At 39.9% G+C, this 26,245-nt stretch overlaps 1 protein-coding gene across 8 annotated transcripts in view; it reads left to right on the forward strand.

The window, feature by feature from the left end:
- The window catches only part of zbtb46 (zinc finger and BTB domain containing 46), a 190,875-nt gene that overhangs the window by 160,220 nt on the left and 4,410 nt on the right, over nucleotides 1-26,245 (forward strand). For 5 of the 8 annotated variants that reach the window (XM_017487345.3, XM_017487346.3, XM_017487343.3 and 2 more), the window contains 3 exons: nucleotides 6,003-6,175; nucleotides 7,130-7,172; nucleotides 7,323-8,398. In XM_017487345.3, coding sequence (XP_017342834.1) covers nucleotides 6,003-6,175; nucleotides 7,130-7,172; nucleotides 7,323-7,825 — 719 coding nt within the window. In that variant the 3' untranslated portion in view covers nucleotides 7,826-8,398. Of the gene's footprint in view, nucleotides 1-6,002; nucleotides 6,176-7,129; nucleotides 7,183-7,322; nucleotides 8,399-23,139; nucleotides 23,316-26,245 lie in introns of those variants that run through there. The other 3 variants (XM_017487350.3, XM_047160513.2, XM_017487351.3) reach the window with 2 other exon arrangements.

Consider the following 26,245-nt stretch of genomic DNA (forward strand, 5'->3'; position numbering starts at 1 on the left):
AAGTAGTCAGTGTACAGTTTGTATAAAAGTGTAAATTTGCTGTCTTATCAAAATAACTCGGACAGCCATTAATGTCTAAACCGCTGAGAACAAAAGTGAGTACACCCCTAAGTGAAAATGTCCATATCGGGCCCAATTAGCCATTTTCCCTCCCCTGTGTCATGTGACTTAGTGTTACAAGGCTTCGGGTGTATATGGGGAGCAGGTGTGTTAAATTTGGTGTCATTGCTCTCACACTCCCTCATACTGGTCACTGGAAGTTCAACATGGCACCTGTGGTAAATGGCACACTTATATAGCGCTATTATCCAAAGCGCTTTACACTGTGTCTCATTCACCCATTCACACACACCAATGGTAGCAGAGGGCTAACTTGCCCTCAGCAGCAACTTGGGGTTCAGTGTCTTGCCCAAGGACACTTCGGCATATGGAGTCATGTGGGCCGGGAATCAAACCGCCAACCCTACGATTAGTGTACAACCCGCTCTACCGCCTGAGCCACAGCCACTCCTCATGGCAAAGAACTCTCTGAGGATCTGAAAAAAGAATTGTTGCTCTAGATAAAGATGGCCTAGGCTGCATTATTGAGTCAGTACATGAACATTTTATATTTCCAAGCATTTTTCCAACAAAAAAATTATTAAAAATAAAAAAAGTAAAGGGTTGTCATGGCAAATATTGACTTTGTTCAGTTTATTACTGTTTAGTGCTCTTTATAGTACTTTTTATAGTACTTTTTAAGTAGAAATGTTTAATTTCATTATTTTTGAACACATCTTTGCTTTATATATTATTTCTTTGTTTGTGCCAAAGATGTTTGCACAGTATGTCTACATGGGAAGAATGGCATCCCCTAAAATTTCATTAAAATGCAGCAATGAAATGCTGCAATTCATCAGTCTTATCAGTTATATCTCAGTGCAGTATTGTGCTGTTCATTCATTTAAATCAAACTGTTTTTGGCAGACAGCGCAGTCTGAGTGACAAATCTACACTCAGTGATGCCAGTGATTCTCTGAGTATTTTTTTGCAGATTCAAGTACATGTTGTTTGTCCAATGAGTACACGATAATTGGACAACTGGCTTTTAACTTGCATAGACTTCACTGGGGGTGAATGGGAATGCAGGTGAGTTTTGCACAGAAAAAACATGTCCAACATGTTTACTGGACAGTGCGCTCTTTGAGTGCCTCTGGACACATCTGCATTTACATGGACAACAATAATCCACTCTTAATCCGATTAAGACCATACTCTAATTAAGAAACTACCATGTAAACAGCAATTTTTACTTACCTTAATCTAATTAAGGTCATAATTGAAGTAAGCAATAATCTAATTAAGACAGGTGGAGTACTCCTGTTTTAGTCGCATTATGGACATGTATTACAGACATGTAAACACCTTAATCACATTATGAACGTCGTGTGGGAGTTTTCACCGGATTTTGCGACAGGACACGATCACACACGGCAGCGCAACCGTTTTACGGCGAACAAGAGAGTTCGGCTGCATCCCAAATCGCATACTTTCCTACTATAGGCCTGTAGTGGGGAAAAATACATGTATCTCGGCTACTATATAGACGGTAACTATGCGATTTGGGACACACCCACGGCTTCAAGCAGTTGTCTATACGGCTTCAAGCAGTTGTCTATTTGCACGTACAGCATGACAGATAATTAACTGCATTTAAAGCGTTTGTAAAAAATTAAATAAAAACACCCAAAACTGTATACGGTACCATAACGAAGACGAACTGTATGTTCATGTGTGAAATTCTGGAGGGACGTCGGTCGGCGTGGCGCGGTGACTTAATGACATGGGCTGTTAATCTAATTATGTTCTATAACATGTAAAACGCGTACATGACTGGAGTATTCTAAAAGCGACTCATGTAAACACCTTAATCACATTATTATCTTACTCAGATTAAGGTCAATAATTTAGATTAATGCTGTCCATGTAAACGTAGTCAGTGACTACGTTATTGACGTAATCAATTAATTTGTCATGCTGTACGTGCTAATAGACGACTGCTTGAAGCCGTATAGACAACTGCTTGAAGCCGTGGGTGTGTCCCAAATCACGTAGTTACCATCTATGTAGTAGCCGAGATACATGTATTTTTGCCCTCTACAGGCCTATAGTAGGAAAATATGCGATTTGGCCCGCGGTCGAAAACGCTTGTTCGCCGTAAAACTGCCATGTGTGATCATGTCCTGTCTCAAAATGCGGTGAAAACTCCCACACGATGTTCATAATGTGATTAAGGTGTTTACGTGTCTATAATACACATTCATAATGCTACTAAAATAGGAGTACTCCACCTGTCTTAATTAGATTATTGCTTACTTTGATTATGACCTTAATTAGATTAAGGTAAGTAAAAATTGCTGTTTAAATGGTGTCCTCTTAGAGTATGGTCTTAATCGGATTAAGAGTGGATTATTGTTGTCCATGTAAACGCAGCTACTGTTTCTCCTTTTGATGATTGGTAGACCTCTCAAAGGGGCAGAAACCAGTCACTTAAATGGTAATGAACATGATTAACATCTCAAACTTGAACATATTACACCAGTCAGAATTATTTGGAGTATTTGCAGTAGTGGTGTAATTTGTACATATTCTAAATAAACTATACTTATATATTTTGTTTGATTATTTGCATTCATTTTTTAAATTTGTTGTTTATAAGACTACCTAGCTAGCAGTCACATAGTTTTTCAGTTTGGAGTTTAGCTGCTTTTTAGCACAAAATGGCAGCCACTGCTAATGTTGACCTGATTTTAAAGTCTTTTGATACCCATATTTATGATAAGAAAGTGGAAATTAAACAAAAAGGCAGCCCAATGGCCAAGATTTAAATTCCAAAGTCAGGGAGCAAAACAGGTCCTTTTATCTTTGTTGGTACAGTACAATTGACCCCCCACCCCCCCTTTTTTAAGGGCATCACAATTATAAGGCTGAATTTGAGCAGGTAATATGACTATGACTATACACTTTAGAATTCATCCTGCTGCTTTTGTCACATCATCAGCAAATACAGGGGAACCACTTCCATTGGCAGCTGTACACGTCCACGCCATTAGATAAGGAGATGAGGTGGTACATTTTGGATCATGAGCAGTTCCTTCTCTTCTTCATTATTTTCTATTTACTCTGCTCAAGTGTTCTTTTGATTGTTGACTTTCACACAGATATGCCTACCTCCTGGAGGGTGTTCTTGATCTGGTCAACTGTTGTGAAGGTGTTTTTCTTCACCAGGGAAAGAATTCTTCTGTCATAAAAACAGTTGTTTTCCATGGTCTTCTGGGCCTTTTGGTCTTCCTGAGCTCACCAGTGCATTCTCTTTTCTTTTTTTTCTTTTTTTTAATGTACCAAATATGTGATTTGGCCACAACTTTTTTTTTTTAATCTCTCTGATGGGTTTGTTTTGATATTTCAGCCTAATGATGGCTTGCAAAATTATATTGTCAGTGATAGCTCTTTGTTCCTCATATTGAGAGTTAACAGCAGCAGATTCCAAATGAAAATGCCCCACTTAAAATCAATTATAGAGCTTTTATCTGCTTACCTGGCCATGGAGCAGCCAATTGTCCACTTAATTTTGCTCCCTTGAAAAGGGTGACCACATATAAAAAGTGCTGTAATTCCTACAAGGTTCACCGATTTGAATATATAGATCCAGAAATTAAAGCTGAAAGTCTACACTTTTATATTCAGTATTTAATTTAAACTCCAACATGCTCTGGTAGACAGCTAAAATTTGTTGGTCTTTTAGCCAAATTAGTTAATCATACATTTGAAATAAGCATAGCAGATGGGGTCAAAGCATCATAATAGGACTGGAAATGCCAAAGGGGGGATAGAGTAATAAAGTAAGTAATAATTAGTGATAGGGATGAGTAGGGGTGGGAAAGAAAATTGTCTGAGTGAGGCTGCTTTTATTTGAGACTACAAACACCATGTTTGTGTGTGAATCTGCTAGATGATTGTCTTTGTATGTTTCTCTACATGTGGGTGGTTTGTTTGTGGGTTATCATGAACATAAGCACGCAAACTGTATGCATTCACACAAATATTCAACCACAATTCCGAAAAAGTTGGGTCAGTATGGAAAATGCAAAAAAACAAATGAAAAGAGTCATTTGAAAATTTAGTTCGCATTTAACTATATTGAAAATACATTATTTGATGTTTTACTTTGTGAATGTAATTTCTTTTTGAAAATATACACTCATTTCAAATGTGATGACTGTAACACACTCCAAAAAAGTTGGGACAGTTGGCTGTTTACCAATGTGTAACATCACCTTTTCTTTTAATAACACTTATTAAGCATTTGGGCTTGGTTAAGTTTAGCAAGCAGAATTTTCCCCCATTCCTCCATTATGCATTTTTTCAGTTGCCTTATTTTGTGCTTCATAATATGCCACACATTCTCCATCGGAGACGGGTCAGGACTGCAGGCAGGCCAGGCCACCCGCACTCTCTGCTTACACAACCATGCGCTTTTAATGCAGACAGAATAACGTTTGGCAGCATATGTTGCTCCAAAATGTGTACATATCTTTCTGCATTAATGTTGCCCTCACAGATGTGCACACCCCCATACCATAAAGGATGCTGGCTTTTAGACCTGATGCTGATAACAGCTTGGATGGTCCTTTTCCTCTTTGGCCTGGAGAACACGATGGATGTTTTTTCCAAAAACTATTTGAAGTGTTGACTCGTCGAACCACAAAACACGATTCCACTGTGCTACTGACGATCTCAGATATCTCGGTTGAGACTGAGCCCAGAGAAGTCTGCGGTGCTTCTGGACAGTGTTGATGTATAGCTTCTGCTTTGCATAGTAAAGCCTTGACTTGCGTCTGTGGATGTAGGGGTGAATGATGTTGACTGACAAAGGTTTTCCAAAGTATTCCCGAGCCCATGTCGGGATATCCATTATAGACTCATGACTGTTTTTAAGACAGTGACGTCTGAGGGATCGGAGATCACACGCATTCAGAAGTGGTTTTCGGCCTTGCCATTTACGCACAGAGATTTGACCGGATTCTTTGAATCTTTTAATTATATTGTGCATTTTAGAAGGTGAAATGTCCAAAATCCTACCGATGTTGTTCTCAAAAGATTATTCGCTGACAATCTGTTGGCAGATTGGTGACCCTCAACCCATCCTTGCTCTTGCTCTTCCTGTTTCACATCACCTTATTTCAACTTGTTGCATCACTATTAGTCCTTAATTGCTTTAAAAAAAAGTCCTAAACTTTTTTGGAACGTTTTTTGTAATTTCAAAATAAACGTCTATTTTCAAAAAAAACTATGCAGTTGTTTAGGTAAAACGTGAAGTCAAAGTACATTTTGATTTTGATACATTTTGATTGTATTTTAATTAATTCAACTTCATTCCTTTCATTGTAAAATCCTACATAATCATATACTTTAGCAATACACTGTGTAGCTGTGAAAATAAAAACAAGCTTCCAATACAAACTACAACCCAACATCTTTTAAACAGAAATCATTGTTCACTCTTTTCGAATTTTATCTAAAACAAGCAAATAACCTAATATTGTGTTTTTCAGTATAACTTAAATGATACTGAAAACCATTTTTTTTCACTCTCACAAGTGAATGCAAGCAAGCAACCAAAGATACAATTACACACGTGATCACATAAAATTTTATTTATTAAGTGCTTTTAAAAATGGACATTGTCACAAAGCAGTTTTACAGAAATCTGGATATATATATATATATATATTTTCCCCTGATGACCAAGCCAAAGATGACAATGACAAGGAAAACTCCCTTATTCCTTTCCTCTGCTCCCTCTCTGGTTGTATAATGCAGTGTTTGACCCCAGACTCCACTGACTTTCAAACCCCTGACAAACTCAATCCCCAACCTCCCAACCCCAGCCCCTGCACTATGTAGAAGAGGGCGACTGATCTGAGTGCAGGTGGGTGAGACTCATTTCCTGTGCTCCCCAGGCTCTCACTGCTCCAGTGGTGGCCATAGCAAATGCAGGGCTTCTTCATCTTCTCCACCCACTCTCGCTCCTCTTCTTCCTCTGCGGCCCCCAGGGGCTTTCAGCCTGCCTCTGACCTGGGGCTCCTCAGAAAATCAAGATGTGGAGCAGGACACAGAGCCCTCACCCTCTGAGGTAAGTGCTTGGAGTAGCACAAACACTTCATTCAAGGTCCCTAGAGGCCCTTCTCACTATTCTGCACTACTACTCTCTGTCTTTATATTGCATTCATATATAAAATTAAACTGTTTTTCTCTTCCTCAGCTTTGCTTCCTAACTCTAACAAAATATGCCTCCACATATTACTAGGCAATGAAACTGCACAACATTCACTGTACTGTTGTGCATGTGATTCTTAGCCTAAAGGAAACTCTAGCAGCTCTACTAGAGCATCTGAAAGGGTGCAGATAAGCAGAGGGGATAGGTTATGGTGGGAATCAATAGTGTTGGTCAATGAGAGGGGCAGGGACGCTTTTCTGTTTTCTCCTTACTAGTCCAGGAAATTGCATTTTCCCTGTGTGTTAAGGTGGCATTTGGTATCACAGGACCTCTCTTTCCAAGATGCCACACCATGTCTGTGAACAAGCCATCTGTTTGATTAGAGTGTAATGTGTGTTTTTTTTATTATTTTTTTATTTTTATTTTTTATTTTTTTACAAAGTATAGTGTGTTTTTATGGAGAGAGAAAGAGTTAGAGTGAGAGTCAAAAAAAAATAGTGGGCTCTAGGAATAGGTCAGACCTAAATACATTCAGAGCGAGAGTTAAAAAGCAAAATGTATCTATAATATTATTGTCCTCTGATATTCACACACACCTCTTCAAAATCAAATACTTTATACTCTTGTTTATATTGAAACAGTGCAAACTATACCTCTGACACACTATGGACCTCACTATGCCCCTCAAAGAGATTACTTTTGGTCTTTGGTTGTCTTGCTTAACATTTTTTGTTCAAGAAAACTGTTTTCCATTTTTCTGTTTCCTTTTTGCATGGTTGACATCAGTCTGCATGCATTAAGAGTAAACACTACTATACAGGTTATGTATCTGTCAGTTGGCTTTAACAGTTTGTGTATGTATTCTTACAGGAAGAAATGCAAGAGGAAGAAGATAGTCCAAGTAACACTGCAGGTACTTGTGTGTACGTGCGCAGATGAGCTGTTTTAGTCTCTCTTACATTCTCTGGCTTTCTTTCCATGCATGTATATTGTTTTTCCCATAAATAACACCAGGTCCTTGTGTTAGTTCACATTTTTCTTTCTCTTTTTTTTTCTCTATCAGGCAGTATTCAGGCTCCTGTAGAGGTGGATCAGATGGCAAAGCAGCAGCATGGTGTGTGTGTGGCACAAGAGCTGGCCTGCTCCCTGTGCAAGCAACTGTTTAGCAGCCTGTTCCAGCTGAGGCAGCATGAGTACCACCACACATTCTCATTAATGCAGCTCTCTGTGGACTGCTTTGAGCCACGGCACCCCCCCAGTGCCCGCTACCGGTGCTCCCGCTGCCCAGCTAGCTTTACACTCAAATCCAATGCCTACCGCCATGAGAAGACAATTCACTTTAAGTGCAAGCTCCTACAGTGTACCTACTGCCTCAAGCACTTTCGTGACCGCACCGATCTCAATCGTCACCTCGCGTCTGTTCACTCAGGAGAGCGAGGCTATGCATGTCCATTCTGCTGCCGTGCCTTTGCAACACAGAAGAACCTGGTCACTCATGTCAGGCTCTGCTTACAGGTGGATGCCTCCTCTGCCAAGCCACTTTCCAGCCCCCATAACAGAGACTGACCCTGTCCTTTTTCATTTGCCACCTAAATGATCATTTTAGCCTGTAGGTTATAATGAAGACAGCAAAGCATCATCATCTACTCAGGGGTCCTTTTTGGCAAGAGCAGTGAGATTTGTACAAGCTCTGTTCAAAATACATACCAGACATGTACAAAAGAAAGATTTTTGTACAAATGTTAATTTGTGAATTAAAGTCTATATTTCATATTATCAAGTATTTTTATGATTACTGTACATGCACCAATTGTATAAGGACGACTTACTATGCAAAGACAAAGATAAGTACCTTATTTTGTTGCCATGTATATGGGTTTGGGGAATTTATACTGTGAAATGACAGTATTTGTACTGTAGTAATGAGTACAAGTGCTCTCATTGTTTGGCTTTGTTCTCAAACTATCATCCTGTTCACTTTGCCTGTCTTAAGTAAGTAAAACAAGTTTCTGCCTCAGTAGTTCTACCTCTTAGGGTCCATCTAAGGGATTCTCACAGACTTGTGCAAAATATATGATCTTTAATTCTCTTAAAATCTATGGATCTTAACCCTAAAAATAAACTGTATTTATGTGTGAATTTTGTTTGTTTTGTTTTTGTAGTTGATATTAGTTAATATATATTAATTTCTTAGGTTATGGTCTTAGGATATTGCTTTAATATATTGCTTTAATGGGTTACGATGGCTGGTGATATATTTGTAGTCACTACCAACCAAGGTTATTATCATTAATGAAAACTATCACGAAAACTAAAACTGTTAGTGAAAAAACATTTTTGTTAGGGATTAGGAGGCTTAAGGGTAGACTTTAATTCTGTAGGCCAGAAATGCCACCCCAAACCCCCCCTTCCATGTCCATCTGTATCTGTCTGTATAACCTCTGCAATTGGCCGACAGCTGTGGAACAAATATGTTGCCCAATCTTTGCATTGAAGTTTATGCTAAACTACTTACCACATGCACCACATGCATTTTTTTAACTGTAATGTATGTAATGTAAACCATTCAATTCAATAAAATTTTATTTGTATAGCGCTTTTAACAACAGACAATGTCACAAAAAGCAGTTTTACAAAATTAAATTTTAAATGTATGAATTTATCAGCAAGCCAGAGGTGACAGTGGCAAGGAAAAACTATCTAAGACAGTAGCCAAGTTTCCATTCACTTTTTGCGCATTTCTGTTAGACAAAGTGAAAGTGCGTTAAAAAAAAAAAAAGTTTGCAATATTTGCTGTCTCCGGCCTGTTTCCACCAAATTGGCATTTTAGCAATAAAATGGTGTGCGTAATGACGTCTTCCTTTTAAAAAAACAAATTGTTGCATAAGTTTTGGTGTATTGAAAAAGAAATCTGCCCTTGTGCCATTTCCATAGTGTACATAATTTTGTGTACATTGCAAATTGTGTACCTTTTGTGTCCCACATGTCCTCAAATCTTTGTAAAAAGGAGAAAGTATTGAGATAATTGACCAGCTTACTTTCATTTTAATTCCACAAATATTTGCAGTTGTACGAAATATCAGAAGACAGTGTCAGAATGGAGCAGCTGCTTGTCTGATAGGGCTCCAAAGCTATGAGGCCTATGGGCATAGCCAGGGTGGCTCATCAGGAAAATCGGGAGAATTACCAGTGGGCCGCTCATGAATTGGGCTCATAAAATAAGCATTTGTTACATTATTGCGTGACTAATAACTGAAGTTACGAATTACACTACATTTGTGTTTAAAGCACTTACATATGCGTTAAAAAGTACAGTTTTCTCATGTCACTTGGCTCAGCGCACATGCTAGCTCTCTCTCTCTCTCTCTCTCTCACACACACACACACACACACACACGAGTGCATACTTAGGTCGGTACCATGGAGAGAGCTTGACCCATCGCAAGTTGCCAGTGACCACCGGTTCCGACCCGAAAGCAGATTGTCATCGCCCTGCTCAAGCTGGCATCCTGCCTATGTAGTACAGTGTAGTGGGGGAAACTTTTGGGGTTAGTAAAACGATTGTCTGATGTCTCCATCGAAAATGACTGCGGTGTTATGTTAGGCTGCTGAATCCTTGCCGCATCTTGTGTCACAGGTTTACAGTGCGCTGGATGGAACGCACATCCCTATTCTTCCCCCGACTGATGGATAAATTCTGTCATGTGAAACAATTTTTTATTTGGGCAATGCCATTATTCTCTACAAAAACTGTTTCCATTTTTTCGCATCATTTAAAGTATCGACATAGAGTTTATGCACTAAAGTTAAGTGAAAAAAGATTATGTCGACACTTGTAAAATTTTATCGATAATTTGCATTAGCTATATTCGTATACATTTTAAAGCACTAAACCTTTTATTGCGAAAAAAAAAAAAACCTTGGATGGAATTGTGGCTAATATGAGGAAGAAAAGTTGAGAGGAACCAGACTCAAAACGGAACCCATTCTCATCTGGGTGACACTGGATAGTGCAATTATAAATAAATCCTGGCTATTACTGTGTACTACATGGTCAAAGAATGCAATTGTGTAACCAGGAAATTCATTACAGTTTTCACATAAAGTCTGTTTTGTTGAACTTATCCACTGTTCACTAATGGAGACTTGAGTGCAAAGCTGTTTGTGGCAATTGCAGTCCTGAAGGTATCATAGCAATTGTAGTCCTAAGCCATCATAGCATAACTGTTCATATGAATTGTGGTTCAAAGCAATCTTCATGGTTTTTAAGTGGTACCATCCTCAGTAAGCTCAATGATTCTCAGGCTGTCCATGTGGAGCTGTCCTCAGCAGCAGCGAGTGATTTCCAACTGATGAAAACTTCAGTCATAAGTAAGGCATCGGGATGGATCAAGCAGGTCCGGAGAGCAGATCACTGTTATCTTAGGAGTATCATGTGTAACTTGACAGAGAGAGGGAGAGATTATTAGGTATACTTATTGTCCCATAATGGCTAAAGACAATGTACAGTGTGCAGAGTGGAAGCAAGGGCTCCGGCAAGACTAGCTATAACAGCATAACTAAAAGCGAAAGCCAGAAAGTAACACAGACTTGAGGGCACCCTGGGACATAAAGTGGCCAGCCATGCCACCCACCCTCCAGATCTGCTCCTTTACCTAAGAAAAAACTATTCACAAAAGGCTTGACTAAACATGACTAAATGTTTTCAGCCTAGACTTAACACTGAAACTATGTCCAAGTCTTGAACACTGAGTCCATAACTGTGTCTGAGTCCATAACTGTGGGGCTTTGTAAGAGCTACCCCCTGCTGTAGCCTTCACTATTCAAGGTACCAACAAATAACCTGCACCTTTTAATTGAAGTAGGCGTGGTATCATAAAAGACCAAATGTTCGCTCAGATACTGTGGCGTGAGACCATTCAGAGCTTTATAGGTCAATAGAAGTATTTTGCAGTCAGTGTGAAATTTTACTGGGAGCCAATGCAGTGTGGATAAGATAGGGGTGATGTGGTCATATCTTCTGGTTCTAGTAAGGACTCTTGCAGCTGCATTCTGGACTAACTGTAGCTTGTTTATGCACCTACTGGAACAGAAGAGCTTTACAATAGAGGTAACCTAGAGGTAACAAAAGCATGAACTCATTTTTCTGCATCGTGTAATGACATAATATTTTTTAGCAATATTTCTGAGATGTAAAGGCAATCCTAGTAATATTATCTACTAGAGCTTCAAATGAAAGACTGGAGTCAATAATCATACCAAGGTCTTTTACTGCTGCACATTATGAAAAAGAAAGGCCATCAAGAGTCACTGTGTAATCAGACAGCTTACTTCTAGCTGCATGTGGTCCTAGTACAAGTACTTGGTGCTGTGTCGTCAGAATTAAGTAAAAGGAAGTTAATAAGCATCCAGTGTCTAATGGTGGCTGTCATTTGGCTTTGTTGAAACATACAACTGTGTGTCATCAGCATAACAGTGAAAGCTAATACGTTTATGAATAATTTTGCCCAGAGGTAGCTATATAAAGAAAAGAGCAGTGGGCCTAAAACAGAACCTTGCAGAACACCAAACTTACCTTATTATGCGTAGAGAAGTCACCATTTACATATACAAATTAATAACCATCAATCAAATAAGACCTGAGCCAGGAGAGGGCTTTTCCCTTAATGTTAACAACATTTTCTAATCTATCAAGGAGAATAGTATGATCAATGGTATCAAAAGCGAATTATCTGTTTGAAGAAACATGTAGGTAAGGGATTTAGTATACAAGTTGATGATTTTGATGAGGAAATTAGTGAAATTAGTTCCGTCTCTTACAGGGGAGTAAAACATTATAATCATTGATCTGATATTGTAATATTTTTATCTACCGAGATAGCTATAAAACTGTCGTGGTTTTTAATGAATGGTCTGAATTTTTTGCCTGATATTTTCAATTTTGCCATTGTAAAAAATAATTAAGTCATTGCTGCTGCATAATAATTGTGAGCATTTTTCTGTTGTGGTTTTATTCCTAGTTGATTTTGCTACAGTCATGAATAAGAATCTAGGATTATTTTTGTTATCTTCGATTAGGGTGGAGAGATACATTGATCTAGCAGCACTAAGAGATTTTCTACAGTTCAGGAGGCTGTCCTTCCATAATGTTTGAAACACTACCAATTTAGTTTGACACCATTTACGTTCTAATTTTGGAGCGGTCTGTTTTAAGGTGTGTGTGTTATCATTATAGCAGGGTGCTAACATTTTCTCTCTAATTATTTTTCTTTTAAGTGGAGCTACGTTATCTAGCATGTAACGGAATGTTGACTTGTCTGATCAAGTTCTTTGGGATCAGACAGTGATCCAATCATAGTTGATAACACTGGGAGATTACTGATAAAACTCTGTGCAGTAGCTTATGTGAATGTACGCTTGACATGGTAGCATGGCAAGGTGCATATATTATGATTAACATACATTTTAAATGAGATGATATAATGATCTGAGATAGCTTCAGACTGTGGAAATGTGACTATATTTTCTATATTTAATCCAAATGTTAGTATTAGATCAAGAGTGTGACCACCATTATAAGTGTATATTATATTCTGATTGACCCCTACTGAATCAAGAATGGACACAACCGCTGTTCTTAGAGGGTCTTCGGTGTTATCAAAATGAATATTAAAGTCTCCATCAATTAATGCTTTGTCTAAAGAAACAAACAGGTTAGATTTGAAATCTTCAAATTCACACAGATGCAATATAATGTAATATATACAGTATACAATATAAATACTAAATACATGGCCAAAAGTATGGACACCAGACTATTACATGTGTGGGCCTTCCCCAAACATTTTGCCACAAAATTGGAAGCACACTAGAATATCTTTGTATGCTGTACCTTTAAGATTTCTCTTCACTTGAACTAAGGGCCTTAGCCCAAACCTATTCCAGCATGACAATACCTCTGTTTGCCAAGGTTGGTGTGGAAGAACTTGAGAGGCTTGCAAAGAACCCTGAACTCAACCCCATTGAACACCCTTGGCATGAATTGGAATGTTGACTGCATACCAGGCCTTCTCACCCAACATCAATACCTGACTTCACTAATGCTTTTGTGGCATTCCAAATTATAACATAAAACCTTCCCAGATGCGTGGAGGCTGTTATAGCAGCAAAGTGGGGACAGACTCTGTGTTCACACATGTGATTGTGATGGTTAGATATCCACATACTTTGGCCATATAGTGCACATATTCTATACAAGATACATTATACAAACATACACAGTTGCTGAATGGCTGTTTGTAGATGACAGAAAATGAAATGCAAGTGGTCCAAAAATTGTAAAGTTAGTCACTTGAGTGGTTACCTCTATGTATTGGCATTGCAAAACAACCAGTTTATTTATTGGTTTATTTATTTATTTATTTTATTTTACAACAAATTTTGGTTATACAGCTGTTTACAGAACCCTTGATATCTCAGCTCAGGATGGTCCTAGCTCCTCGGAACAAAAACCGCTCTCTAGAACATTACAAGGTACACATAAATATATAAGCATTTTGCATATTCTTATTCATTAGACTTAGGACTTAATCCCAAATGTAATGCTCAAGATTGCTCACAGTTCCACTTTTATGGTCAATTTAGAATGGGAAGGGATCGAGTCTCACTCTTAAAGTTTCTGCTGCTTCTGAGCTCCTGTTGCTGCTTCTGAGCTGTAGTCACTTACTGCTTTTATGAAGGAGAAACAACACCAGAGCTCTGTTCATGACACTGTTCATTTGTAAAACACCCAACTGAACACTGTAATTCCATATTTGGATAAAAATCTATCCACGCATACCAACTGTATACCTGTACCAACATGGTAGATCAGGGTTCATCAAATCTGGCACTCGAGGTCCACTGTTCTGCAGAGTTTAGGGCTCCAGCCCTAATCAATCACACCTGAGCAAGATAACCAAGGTCTTCAAGATTTCTAGAAAATTACAGGTTAGTTTGGAGGTTATAGCTAAACTATAGATAAGATTTGATGAATCCTGTGATAGATCATGCTTCACTGTTGCTAATATCAAATGTTGTAGCATTTTAGACATCAATGAAAAGCATAAGCTTGTATATCAACCATAAACATAATTACTGTAAAATGTTGCTCATTTTTATTATTTGCTATGCTTATATTACATATGTTCATTTCGCAAAGTGCATGAATAAAGTAGGCGTTTCCCCAGATTCTACTAGCCCTAGCTTTTGAAACCAGTGGAATCTCAAACTCAAATTTATACAGCAGAATGCTACTATGGAGGCCTTATTTATTTGAAAATTTCAGGTTCATGTCCCCCACCAGAGATATTCAGCTCAAAACTAAGGGGAATTTTTCCCCCTTGCAATTCTTGCCACGATTAAAAATAAAAAAAAAGAGAGAAGTGTCAAACCTGAAATGTTCTGCAGGTACACTATACGTACCTAGGTACCCCCTAAAATTACAACTGAGCCTTTAACCCTTCCTATTATAAATTGACCTCAAAAGTGGACCTGTGAGCAATCTTGAGCATTATATTTGGATTTAAGCTCTAAGTCTAAGGAACAAGAATGTGCAAAATGTTTATACCGTGATATTTGAAAGTTTGTGAACCCTTTAAAATTTTCTATATTTATGCATAAATGAAACATAAAACATCATTAGAGTCCTAAAAGTAGATAAAGAGAGCCCAATTAAACAAATGAGACAAATACTGCATTTGGTCATTTATTTATTATGGAAAATTATCCAATAATTACATATATGTGAGTGGCATATATGACCCCCTTGTGCAGCAATAACTGCAACTAAATGTTTCCGTTAACTGTTGATCAGTCCTCCACATTGGCACATTGTTGATCAGTCCTGCACATTAATTGAAAACACATGACTCTAATTTCACCTTCAAATTAACTGCTTATCCTTGAGGTTTGCATATTTTTGCCACTCACAGATATGTAATGTTGTATCATTTTCCTCAACAAATAAATGACCAAGTACAGTTCCCTCTACTAATTTTGGCACCCTTGGTGAGCAAAGACGACTGTGAAAAATTCTTATAAAATTGTCTGTATTTGTCTCATTTGTTTAACTGGGTTCTCTTTGTCTACTTTTAGGACTGTATATGTCCATATACCTTGTAATATGCTCTAGAGAACAGTTTTTGTTCGAAGGAGCTATGACCATCCTGAGCCAAGCTACTGAGGTTTCCATAAACAGCTGTATAACCAAATTTTGTTGTGTGCCATGACACAAAGATGTACATCTTAGTTAAAGCAAGTAAAAAATTGCAAGTAAAAAAATCCAAAACTGGTCGTTTTGCAATGCCAAAAAAAATGCGTGAAAAAAAAGAGGAAGATTAAAAATATGCGTGCAATCTGTATTGGACTACTTGAGATGCATGGTGTGGGCACTCTTAACTTGTGCTAGACCGGTTGTCATGTGCTCACTGTTTTATCTATTATTATTAAAAAAGGAAAACAGGGGAATGTCACATGAACCGGGAGCAAAATGGCTGACTGAAAAATGGCTCCACTCTAAATCTAAGCATTTAATTTTATTTTCCTTCAATTTACACTTTTACGTGATTTATGTGATATTGTCAGATACTCAGAATGACAAAGGCTTCCCAATTTTTTCATTAATATGCTCTCTGATGTCAGGGAAGATGCTAGCATAGATGTCTGTCTGCAATCTAGCACTATACTACACAAAATCACGTCGGCTCTTGTCTGGATGGCATTTTTAACCTTGAGACTTCTCTTTCAAGCCTGACTGAAAGAGTTGTAGGCACTAAGAATCGACTAAGTGGGGCTGAACAGCAAATCTCTACCGACAAAAGGGCCTTCAGATCACTTGTTTCCCCACAAATCTCCAATGCTGACCAAAACAAACCTCTGAGTTGTATACTAGTGTGGTTCCTGCATTATGGACATGGAAAAAAATTTGAGAGCTGCGATGATAACGGGATATCTTTCACAGTGGTTCCTATTTTTGGTTCTACACTGATATGTCAGCAGAAGTCCTGCAGAGATGTCGTCAGTTTGAGGCAGTGGGAATATGTACCACAGATTTGCCTACACTGCTGAGCTCAGGTGCCTGCACAAGTGCAAAATTTGCCTAGTTGACAATCCAAAAAGAGGCTCCAGTTTCCTTGTATCCCTTGACAGTTGAACTATTAACTTGGGACCATACATAGGTTCCCTTTCAAAGGGAACTTCACATTGCATTTGCTTAACACTGTGGGGAGCACCCTCAAGCGTGACCAGTATCTGAAGCTTGTGTAACATCCTGCCTATTTATAGGTCTGCCATGATCAGGTGACGTGGCAATTAAGCACGTCGCGTGACATATAAACAACACCTGTGAACCTTCTCTCTTCTTGGAAGCCAAAGCGAGTTGGGTTTCAGAGCCTTGCGGATCTGGACCAGGCGCTGACAAGGCAGCTAGCCATCTCAGGTCCGGGGGATCTCGTATGGCTCTGTAAGACAGGCCGGAGATGAGCGCTGCTCTATCTCTTGCTCTGTCTTTTGGGTCCGGCTCTCTGCTGGATTTTGGAGCTCACGTCAGGACTCCTCCTTCCGCTATGGAAAGCCAAAAAATAAATAAATAAATGCACACACAAAAATAAAAAATAAAAATTCCTCTCTGACTCCGAGAAGCCAGAAGGGTGTGTTAAAAACTGAAAGCAGCATATAAAGAGCTGCATGAAGTGATAAGGCGGGATGAGCTTTTTTCTCCCCAGTGGAAAAAAATCCCTCACACTGCACTTTTAGAGAAGTGCACGACAAAATATCACGCTTCTCGGGGAAACCAGGTATACGCCGTATTTATAATTTCGCGATGATGGATTATTCAGCCATCATGGGTATGAAGGGCATGGCTATTTAGCTATTCTGAAGGTGGAGGATGGAGCATGCTACCTGTCTCCATTGACGGCAGGCAATTTAAGGGGACCGGCTTTGCCACCCAAGCCATATAAGGCCATGGTGGCATTGGTGGGCAAGGCTTATGCAGTAGTGGGGCTTGCTAGTGGGTCACTGCAGACAATGGCAGTGCTGCAGGCCTACCAAGCAGACCTGCTGAGTGAGCTTGACATACGGCGGCATTCAGCCAGTTCCTTCCCTGTTGTGTTGAGTTCACCCGGGCATCCACGACTGGAGCCTGGGCCAGTGCTAGTGCGAAGGAGACACAGAAGTCGAGTATGGCAGCCCACCAACCCCCACAGACAGGCAGGGGAAACGGGTGGCCACAGTCATGTCCTGCTACTAGGCCTGATCTGAGAATGGTCATAAAGGCCAAGCAGACAAAAGATGAACGTTCCTGAGGAGCTGTGGAGGGACGTATTGGGGACATGAGGTTGTTAGGGTAGTTAGCCCCCTGTGCTACTGTAGGACCTGCCCTAGCCAAGGCTGTTCCACATTTTCAGTGTTCTCTGGTCAGCGGGCTGTCACAGGACAATGAAAATCTGATGCTTTCCCTCCAATAGAATGTGGAAAGGTTAACGTCACTAAAAGACCATCTGGCAGCGTGGAAACTACTGCCAAATGTGTCTCCATGGGCTCTGTCTACCATAGAATAGGGTTACCGGGTCCAGTTCAGAGCTCGACTTCCCCGGTTCAGAGGTGTGCTCACCACAGTAGTCAGCACAGACCAGAGCCCAACTTTAGTGTGGGAAGTAAGATCCCTCTTGGACAAAGGGGCCATAGAACATGTACCCCGTTCCCTGAGGGAGGGAAGTTTTTACAGTTGTTATTTCCTAGTGTGCAAAAAATAGAGGAGTATGCAGCCAATTTTATATCTACGTTATCTGAATTGTACTCTTTGGACATACCAGTCCAAAATGCTGACACCCAAACTTATCGTTCCACAGATTCAGTTTGAGGACTTGTTTGTGACGATAGATCTAAAAAGGTTCATATTTCCACATAGAAATATCGCCCAGTCACAGGAAGTTCCTGGGGTTTGCATTGGACGCGATGCATACCAAGATCGGGTTCTTCCCTTCGGACTAGCTTTATCCCCTAGCACCTTCACAAAGCACATGGATGTCATTCTGGCTCCATTGTGACTCCTGGGCATCCGTGTACTACCTGGACGATTCACGGAACTGGTGGTTTAACATCGAGATGTTGTTCTCGTCCACATGAAGAGCTTGGGGCTGAGGTTGAACTGCAGAAAAGTATGCTTTCTCCAGTGCAGTGGACAACTTTTCTAGGGGTTATAAGGGTTCTACTACAATGAGGACGTTTCTATTCCCAACATGCGTAGGATCAATCCTATCAACGTTGAGCAAGATAAAGCTGTATCTTGGCATCCCCTCCAGTCTCTATGAGAGATTGTTAGAGATTATGGCAGCAGCAGCCAACATCATACCATTGGGCCTATTGCACAGGAGACCGTTTCAGTGGTGGCTGAGAAGTTGGGGGTTTCGCCCGAGGACGAAACCTCTGAGAGTAATCAGTGTCACGCGGTGATGCCTGTAATGTATATGTGATTAATAAAGACGCATTATCATTATCATTATAATTATGCCTACGTGCGCTGAGAATTTGGAAGTGTTCCCGGTTTCTAGCCTTGGGTCACACTCTAGGGGTGTCTCCTTATCGCAAGACGGTAATGACAGACACCCCCCTCACGGGCTGGGGCGAGGTCTTAGACGGCTGTCCAGCTCACAGTCTCTGTAGCGGCCCTCATCTGTAGTGGAATTGAAATGTGGGCCATATTCCTAGCACTGAAATTCTTTCTTCCTCAATTGAGAGGTTACCATGTGTTTACAGACAACACAGCGGTGGTCTCATATATCGACCACCAGGGAGGATGATGTTCACGCCCCCTGTTCAGGTAGGCACAATTAATTCTTCTCTGGGAAGAGGGAAAGTTTTGTCAGTGAGTGCAATGTACATTCTGGGTAACTGGAATGTGGGGGCAGACATCCTGTTGAGGCAGGGACTGAGGCCTATGGATTGGTGGCTCCATCCACAAGTGGTAGAGTCCATATGACTGAGGTTTGGCCAAGCGGGAATGGATGTGTTCACCTCGGAGGAGACAATACACTGCCTGCTGTGGTTCGCCCTCGCTCCTCACGCACCCTTAGGGCTGGACGCCATGGTGCACGTGTGTCCGAGATCACATCTATATGCTTTTGCCCCGATCACTCTGCTCTGCACTCTGCATAGCCTGTCTACGTCTGCTGCTAGTAGCACCTTATTGGCCAGATTGAATATGGTTCTCAGAGACAACATCCCTGCTAGATGGCACTCCTTCAGAGATTCCCATCAGCAGGAATCTACTGTCTCAAGCCGGAGGGCTGATTTATCAACCTTGGCCGGAACTATGGAAACTGTGGGTCTGGCCCCTGAGGGGCATCATCTCATAGATTCTGGTCTCATGACTGAGGTTGTAGAGACTATGTAGAATGCTAGAACGCCATCCACGAGGAAATTGTATGTGCTCAAGTGGCAACTTTTTGTCTCACATTCTGAGGAACATCAGCTAGACTCAGCAAACTGCGCATTAGCTACAGTCCTGGAGTTCTTACAAGGACATTTCTCAACAGGGTTTGGCTCCTCCTACAATCAGGGTCTACGTGGCCACTATTTTGGCAAGCCAGGCCCCTATTTATGGAGCATCTGTGGGGTGTCAGGTGGCTGAGGCACATCTGCAGACCACGCACACCTTCCTGGGACCTTTCTGTGGTCCTGGATGGTCTGTCAGGTGCCGCATTTGAGCCTTTAGTGTCAGCCTCTGTGAAGCTTCTGAATCTAAAATTAGCTCTTCTGCTGGCCCTGACATCTCTCAAGCGAGTAGGAGATCTACAGCTCTCTGTTGCCCCTTCCTGCCTTGACTTTACCCCTGCATTAGCCAAGGCCTTCCTGTATCGTACGCCAGATTATATTCCTAAAGTTCCTACATCTGCTGCCCAGCCAGTAGTGTTGCAGGCGTTCTGCCCTCCTCTGTTCCTCATACTGGAACAAGGGAAATTGCACCGACTGTGTCCACTAAGGGCTCCCTGTACTTACGGTCACCGCTCCAGCCAGTGGCGTAAGTCAGAGCAGCTGCTGGTCAGCTTTGGCGGTGACAGCAGAGGTGATGCTGTGTTGAAACAGCGCATCTCTAATTGGATAGTGGAAGCTATCTCTATTGCTATCACTTACGAGGTGCGCAGTCTCGCTATGCCTCTAGGCATAAGGGCTCATTCCACTAGGGGGGTCGCCTCCTCGAAGGCTTTGTCCAAAGGGGTATCTTTACAGGATGTGTGTGCTGTGGCGGGGTGGTCTACGCCGCACGCATTCATTCGATTTTACAGCCTGGATATACATTCCGGCCCAGGCTCGATTATCTTGCAGTGACCCTCGGGCTTGGATGTTTTTGAACAGGCCGTACCCTCAGTATGATGGAGTGGGTATTCTTGTTCCCACAGTGTTAAGCTAACGCAACGTGGAGTTCCCTTTGAAAGGGAACGTCTGGGTTACTTGTAACCCTATTCCCTGAGAAGGGAACGAGACATTGCATAGCTTTGTCATACTGGAGCATGCCTGTGAATTGCGTCTTCGCTTCAGATAATAGAGGCTGATGATGCTGTTCACAGGTGTCGTTTATATATCATGCAACACGCTTAATTACCACGTCACCTGATCATGGCAGGCCTATAAATATGCATGTTGTTACACAAGCTTCAGATACCGGTCATGCACGAGGGTGCTCCCCACAGTGTTAAGCTAACGCAACGTCTCGTTCTCTTCTCAGGGAACAGGATTACATGCATAACCCAGATGATTTATCATAGGAAATTTTTCACCAAAATGAAACTTTTATTAGCCCTGGAACTTGTATGTAACAATAGAACATTAAGGGCATAGGGCCTTTTTATTTTAATCTTCTTGCTTTGCTTCAACTTGTTGAACATGTAGCTCGTAAAACTCAGGAGACAATGGGTAGGCCAAATTTATTGATCTTATTTTAAGTCCAATAAAAGAGGTACTGTTATCCTTATAAACAAAAACACTGCTTTTGTACTTTAAAAGGAAGAAAGTTATCCTGAAGGCACATACACCTTAGTTACTAGTTTAATTGTTGGCCAGCATTTTACCATTTTAAACATATACGCTCCAAAGGAAGACTGCCCCAAATGAATGTCTTGTATTTTGTCAGCACTGTAAAGGTCTCGGGGTTGTAGTAGGTGACTTTCATTTCATATTGAATGCCATTTTGGTTAAATAATCTTTAGCTGCTATGACAAATTCAGAAATAATTTCATACTCTCAAGTTCATGTGTCAGGATTCAGGTCTTGTGGATGTGTGGAGAGAATTACATAACATTGACGAAGATGACACGTTTTACTTCTCATAAATCATATTCCAGATTGAAGCACCAAAGCTGCCCCACAGCATCACACCTCCACCAACATGCTTAACTGTAGGTATGATGTTCTTTTTGTGGAATTCTGTATTTGGTTTACGCCAGATATAACAGGACCCCTGTCTTCCAAACAGTTCCACTCATCAATCCACAGAACATTCTCCCAAAATGTTTGAGGATCATCAAGGTGTGTTTTGGCAATATTCAGATGAGCCTTAATGTTCTTCTGGGTTAGCAGTGGTTTTTGCCTCACCACTCTTCCATGGATGCCATTCATGAACAGTGAATTATTAATGCAAGGGAGAACCTTTGTTGATGCAAGAGAGGCCTGTAGGTCCTTTGACCTTGGTCCTAGGTCCTTGGCTCTTTTGTGACTTGGTGGATGAGTAGTTTCTGTGCTCTTGGAGGAATTTTGGAAAGTTGGCCACATCTGGGAGGGTTCACTACTGTACCAAGTTTTTCCATTTGGAGATAATGGCTCTCAGTGTGGTTCTTTGGAGTCCCAGAGCCTTTGAAATAGCTTTGTAACCCTTCCCAGACTGATGTATTTCAGTCACCTTCTTCCTCATCATTTCTGGAATTTCTTTCAATTTTGGCATAGTGTGTTGCTGGGTAAGACCTTTTTAGCAAAAGTTCTGTATAAATGTTGATTTGATTGAACAGGATTTGCCATAATCAGGCCTGGTTGCATTTAGTCCAGCTGAACTCCAATTTGGATGCAGATGAATTATTAACTATGGGGGCAAATACATTTTCACACAGGCCCAGTTGGTATTGGATAATGTTTTTTGCTTATTTATTTATTTTGCAATAAATAACTATCATTCAAAAACTGTATTTTGTGTTTACTAAAGTTGCATTTGTTTTATCTTATAATTTGTTTTTAATTTTAGCTCTCTCCTGATCTTTTTTCCTTCTCCTTCCTATATGTTTTGGCTAGTTCTTGTATGTAGAATTGAATTTATACAGACTTGATGAACAGTGTTTTTCATTGTGAAAAAAAGTTTTTAAAAAAAAGAAAGAAAAAGAGGAAAATAGAATATGAATTTTTGTGAAAGCTCCCAAGACTGGATTATCTGTACATCATGTGTATCTCTAACTGAATGCCTATACAAGAAATCATTGAGATCTTATTAAGGATAATATAATATTTGATTGAGCAATCATTGCTATGTTTTTTGCACATGTTAAGAATTAAACATATTTTCATTCTAAATACAGATTCAGAATAGTTTTTCCTAGTTTTGCTGACGTGCTCTTTTAAGTTTAGTGGATATGAATTCTATATTAGGACCACTGCTTCATCCTAGTCACTACATAAATTGTTCTTTTATGTGGCCTAAATAAAAAATTTAAACAAGAATAATACTGTAAAATTGGTCCTGCATGAAGTGACATCTGCCAACCAGTTTGCATCCAATTTTGAAAACTTACCCTAGTGAATTCTCATTTGTCCTTTACACCATCACTCAATGTTTTTCCTCTTTTTCCTCTCTGCAGTAAATGACTTCACAGTGATCAGGAAGAAATTCAAGTGTCCATACTGCAGCTTCTCAGCCATGCACCAGTGCATTCTGAAGAGGCACATGCGCTCTCACACAGGCGAGAGGCCCTACCCCTGTGAAATCTGTGGCAAGAAGTTCACCCGCCGCGAACACATGAAAAGGCATACCCTGGTGTGTTGAGAGCAGTGCAGTATTATAGGAGAGTCAACAGGGGGCAGCACTGCCAATAGCTCAGATTCACACATGGAAAACATTAACATTTATTAAATAGGTATAAGAATGTATAGAATTTTTTTTGGCAGACAATTTTCAAAAGCAGTTGAGAACTGTATTTGCAATTGTATTTTCTAATTGTGGATGCACAGATTGACATAATGCAAATTAAAATGCAAATTGTGTATTACCATTTGCGCGTTCGTTTACACGAACATACAATGTTTGCCAAGTTGGAAACACAAAGCTCATTTGCAATTGCATTTCCCATGTCTTACGAGTTATAATCCTGTCATATCAAAATAGCAATAGCAATTACCCCGTTTGCTATTTCATGTCTTCAGGGTCGCGTACAGAGCCTGACAAAATTCAAATGGAATATCAAATCCCTTTGCATTTGCATTTCCGATGCCTTGCACAGAAACCTGCCAAAAGTTGTTGGGGGTGGGAGTATACTATGGGGCGTGTTTGTATTTGGAAGTGACGTGAGTCACAGTCGACCACATTTTAGAGCACCTTGATGTCATACATGGCCATAATAAACCATCGGCAGTTTAAAGTTTTGTTGGGATGTAATTTTAACTGTAAGAAATTGCCCATAAAACTAGCCAGTTTCCACAAGCAAGCATTACATTTGAAATTTGGCAGACACTGTACATCCGTGTAAATGAAAACGGTAATATACGATTTGCATTTTAATTTGCGTTATGTCATAATTTATGCGTCCACAATCAGGAAACACAATTGCAAATACAGTTTGCTTTTGAAAATTGAAAATTTTTAAAATTTTGCAATTACTTTTGAAAATTGTCCGTAAAATACTTCCATTAGTATGCTTTTATCCAAAGTGACTGAAAAAAGAGGCAGGGTATTATTACAGCATACAGGTGCTTGAAGAGCTAACAGTAATACATGTGGCGCAGTCTTTTGTTCATCTGACCAGAAATAAGTGCAAGATACTTACAGAAATAACAGTAAGAGCAACAAAAAATACAAGTGATGGACTAATCTAGTCACAAGGGAGTCAGTCAAACTATAAATGATTGAATTTTACAAAGTTAGCTAGCAATGTAGTGCAAAATAATTAAGATAACCATAAGCAACAAAGTTTGTGGATCACCACAACAGGTAGGACATCAAAGAAAACACCTAGATACTCAAAATGAGTATCAGCATTCAAGTGCTTATTATCAGCATAACAGTGCTCTAAGAGGAGGTACGTTTGTAGTCATATAAACAAATATGTTTGAGATTTAGGTTTAAGATTCTCATTATAATGGGCAGTTGAGTATTTTCCTGCCAACACTTATTGTGTGAGAATTTTTTGGATGAAAGACATGTGATTATGTTTTGTGTCACTTTCTGTTTCATGTTTGGAATATTTTTAATTACTCTTTAAGCATTTTACCTATTGAGCATTTACATCTTGTATGACTGTTTGCTGAAATTTTTATAAAATACCACTGTATTTATTTATTTTTTGGTGCAAAGAGGTAACATGTATTTAAATAAGAGAGATACAGTCCCCTTCGAAACTATTGTAATGGCAAGGCCAATTCATTTGTTTGTGCTGTACAACAAAGCCATTTGGGTTTGAGATGTATACGAGATGAGAGTTTAGGATTTCAGCTTTTATTTCCTGGTATTTACATCTAGATGTGTTAAACAACCTAAAACATAGAACTCAGACCACCCAATTTTTAGGTGAGCAAAAGTATAGGAACAGATTCTTAAAAGTCTAAAAGTAAATTAAAGTAAATAACACAATATTTGGTTGCATATCCCTTGCTTGCAATAATTGCATTAAGCCTGCAAGTCATTGACATCAGAAAATTATTGGTTTCTTCTTTGGTGATGCTTTTCCAGGCTTTTAGTAACCTCTTTCAGTTCTTGTTTGTTTCAGGAGGTTTCTGCCTTCACTCTTCTCTTCAGGAGGTGAAATGCATCCTCGATTGGGTTAAGGTCTAGTGATTGACTTGACTACTCTAAAACCTTCCACTATCTCCCCGATAAAGTCCTTTGTTGAGTTGGCAGTGTGTTTTGGATCATTGTCTTGCTGCATAATAAAGTTCCTCCCGATTAATTTGAATGCATTTCTCTGTAAATTTTCAGTCAAAATGTTCCTGTAAACTTCCAGTTCATTCTGTGGCTACCATCATGAGTAAAGATTAGTGAGCCTATTCCAGAAGCAGCCATGCAAGCCCAAGCCATGCCACGACCTCCACCATGTTTTAAAGATGAACTTGTGTGTTTAGGATCATGAGCAAAGCCTTTCCTTCTCCACACTTTGTCCTTTCAATCACTTTGGTAGAGGTTAATCTTGGTTCCAGAACTTTTGTGGCTCATCTCTGTATTTCTTTGCAAATTCCAATCTGGCTTTCTAATTCTTATTGCTGATGAGAGGTTTTCATCTTGTGGTATGGCCTCTATATTTCTACTCTTGAAGTCTTCTTTGAACGGTGAATTGTGATACCTTTCACCCCTGCCCAGTGGAGGTTGTTGATGATGTCACTGACTGTTGTTTTTGGGATTTTCTTCACAGCTCTCAAACTGTTTCTGTCATCAGCTGTTGTTGTTTTCCTTGGACAATCCATTCAGTGTCTGTTGCTCAGTACACCAGCGGTTTCTTTCTTTTGCAGGACATTCCAAATTGTTGTATTGGTTATGTCCAATGTTTGTGCAATGATTTATTTTCGCTGTTTTCTCAGTTTCAAAATGGTTTGCTTTTCCCCCCTTAGATAGCTCTCTGATATTCATGTTGGCTTATCCTGATATTCTTATTAGCGTATTCATGTTAGTTTATCCTTACCAAATGACAGGTGAAACTGTAGGCTAAAACCAAGACTAGATGTTCAGAGCTATTTTATTGTTTAAACAGTCAATCTAAC

This window comes from Ictalurus punctatus, chromosome 15 (genome assembly GCF_001660625.3).
Source record: "Ictalurus punctatus breed USDA103 chromosome 15, Coco_2.0, whole genome shotgun sequence".
NCBI classification, from domain to species: domain Eukaryota; kingdom Metazoa; phylum Chordata; class Actinopteri; order Siluriformes; family Ictaluridae; genus Ictalurus; species Ictalurus punctatus.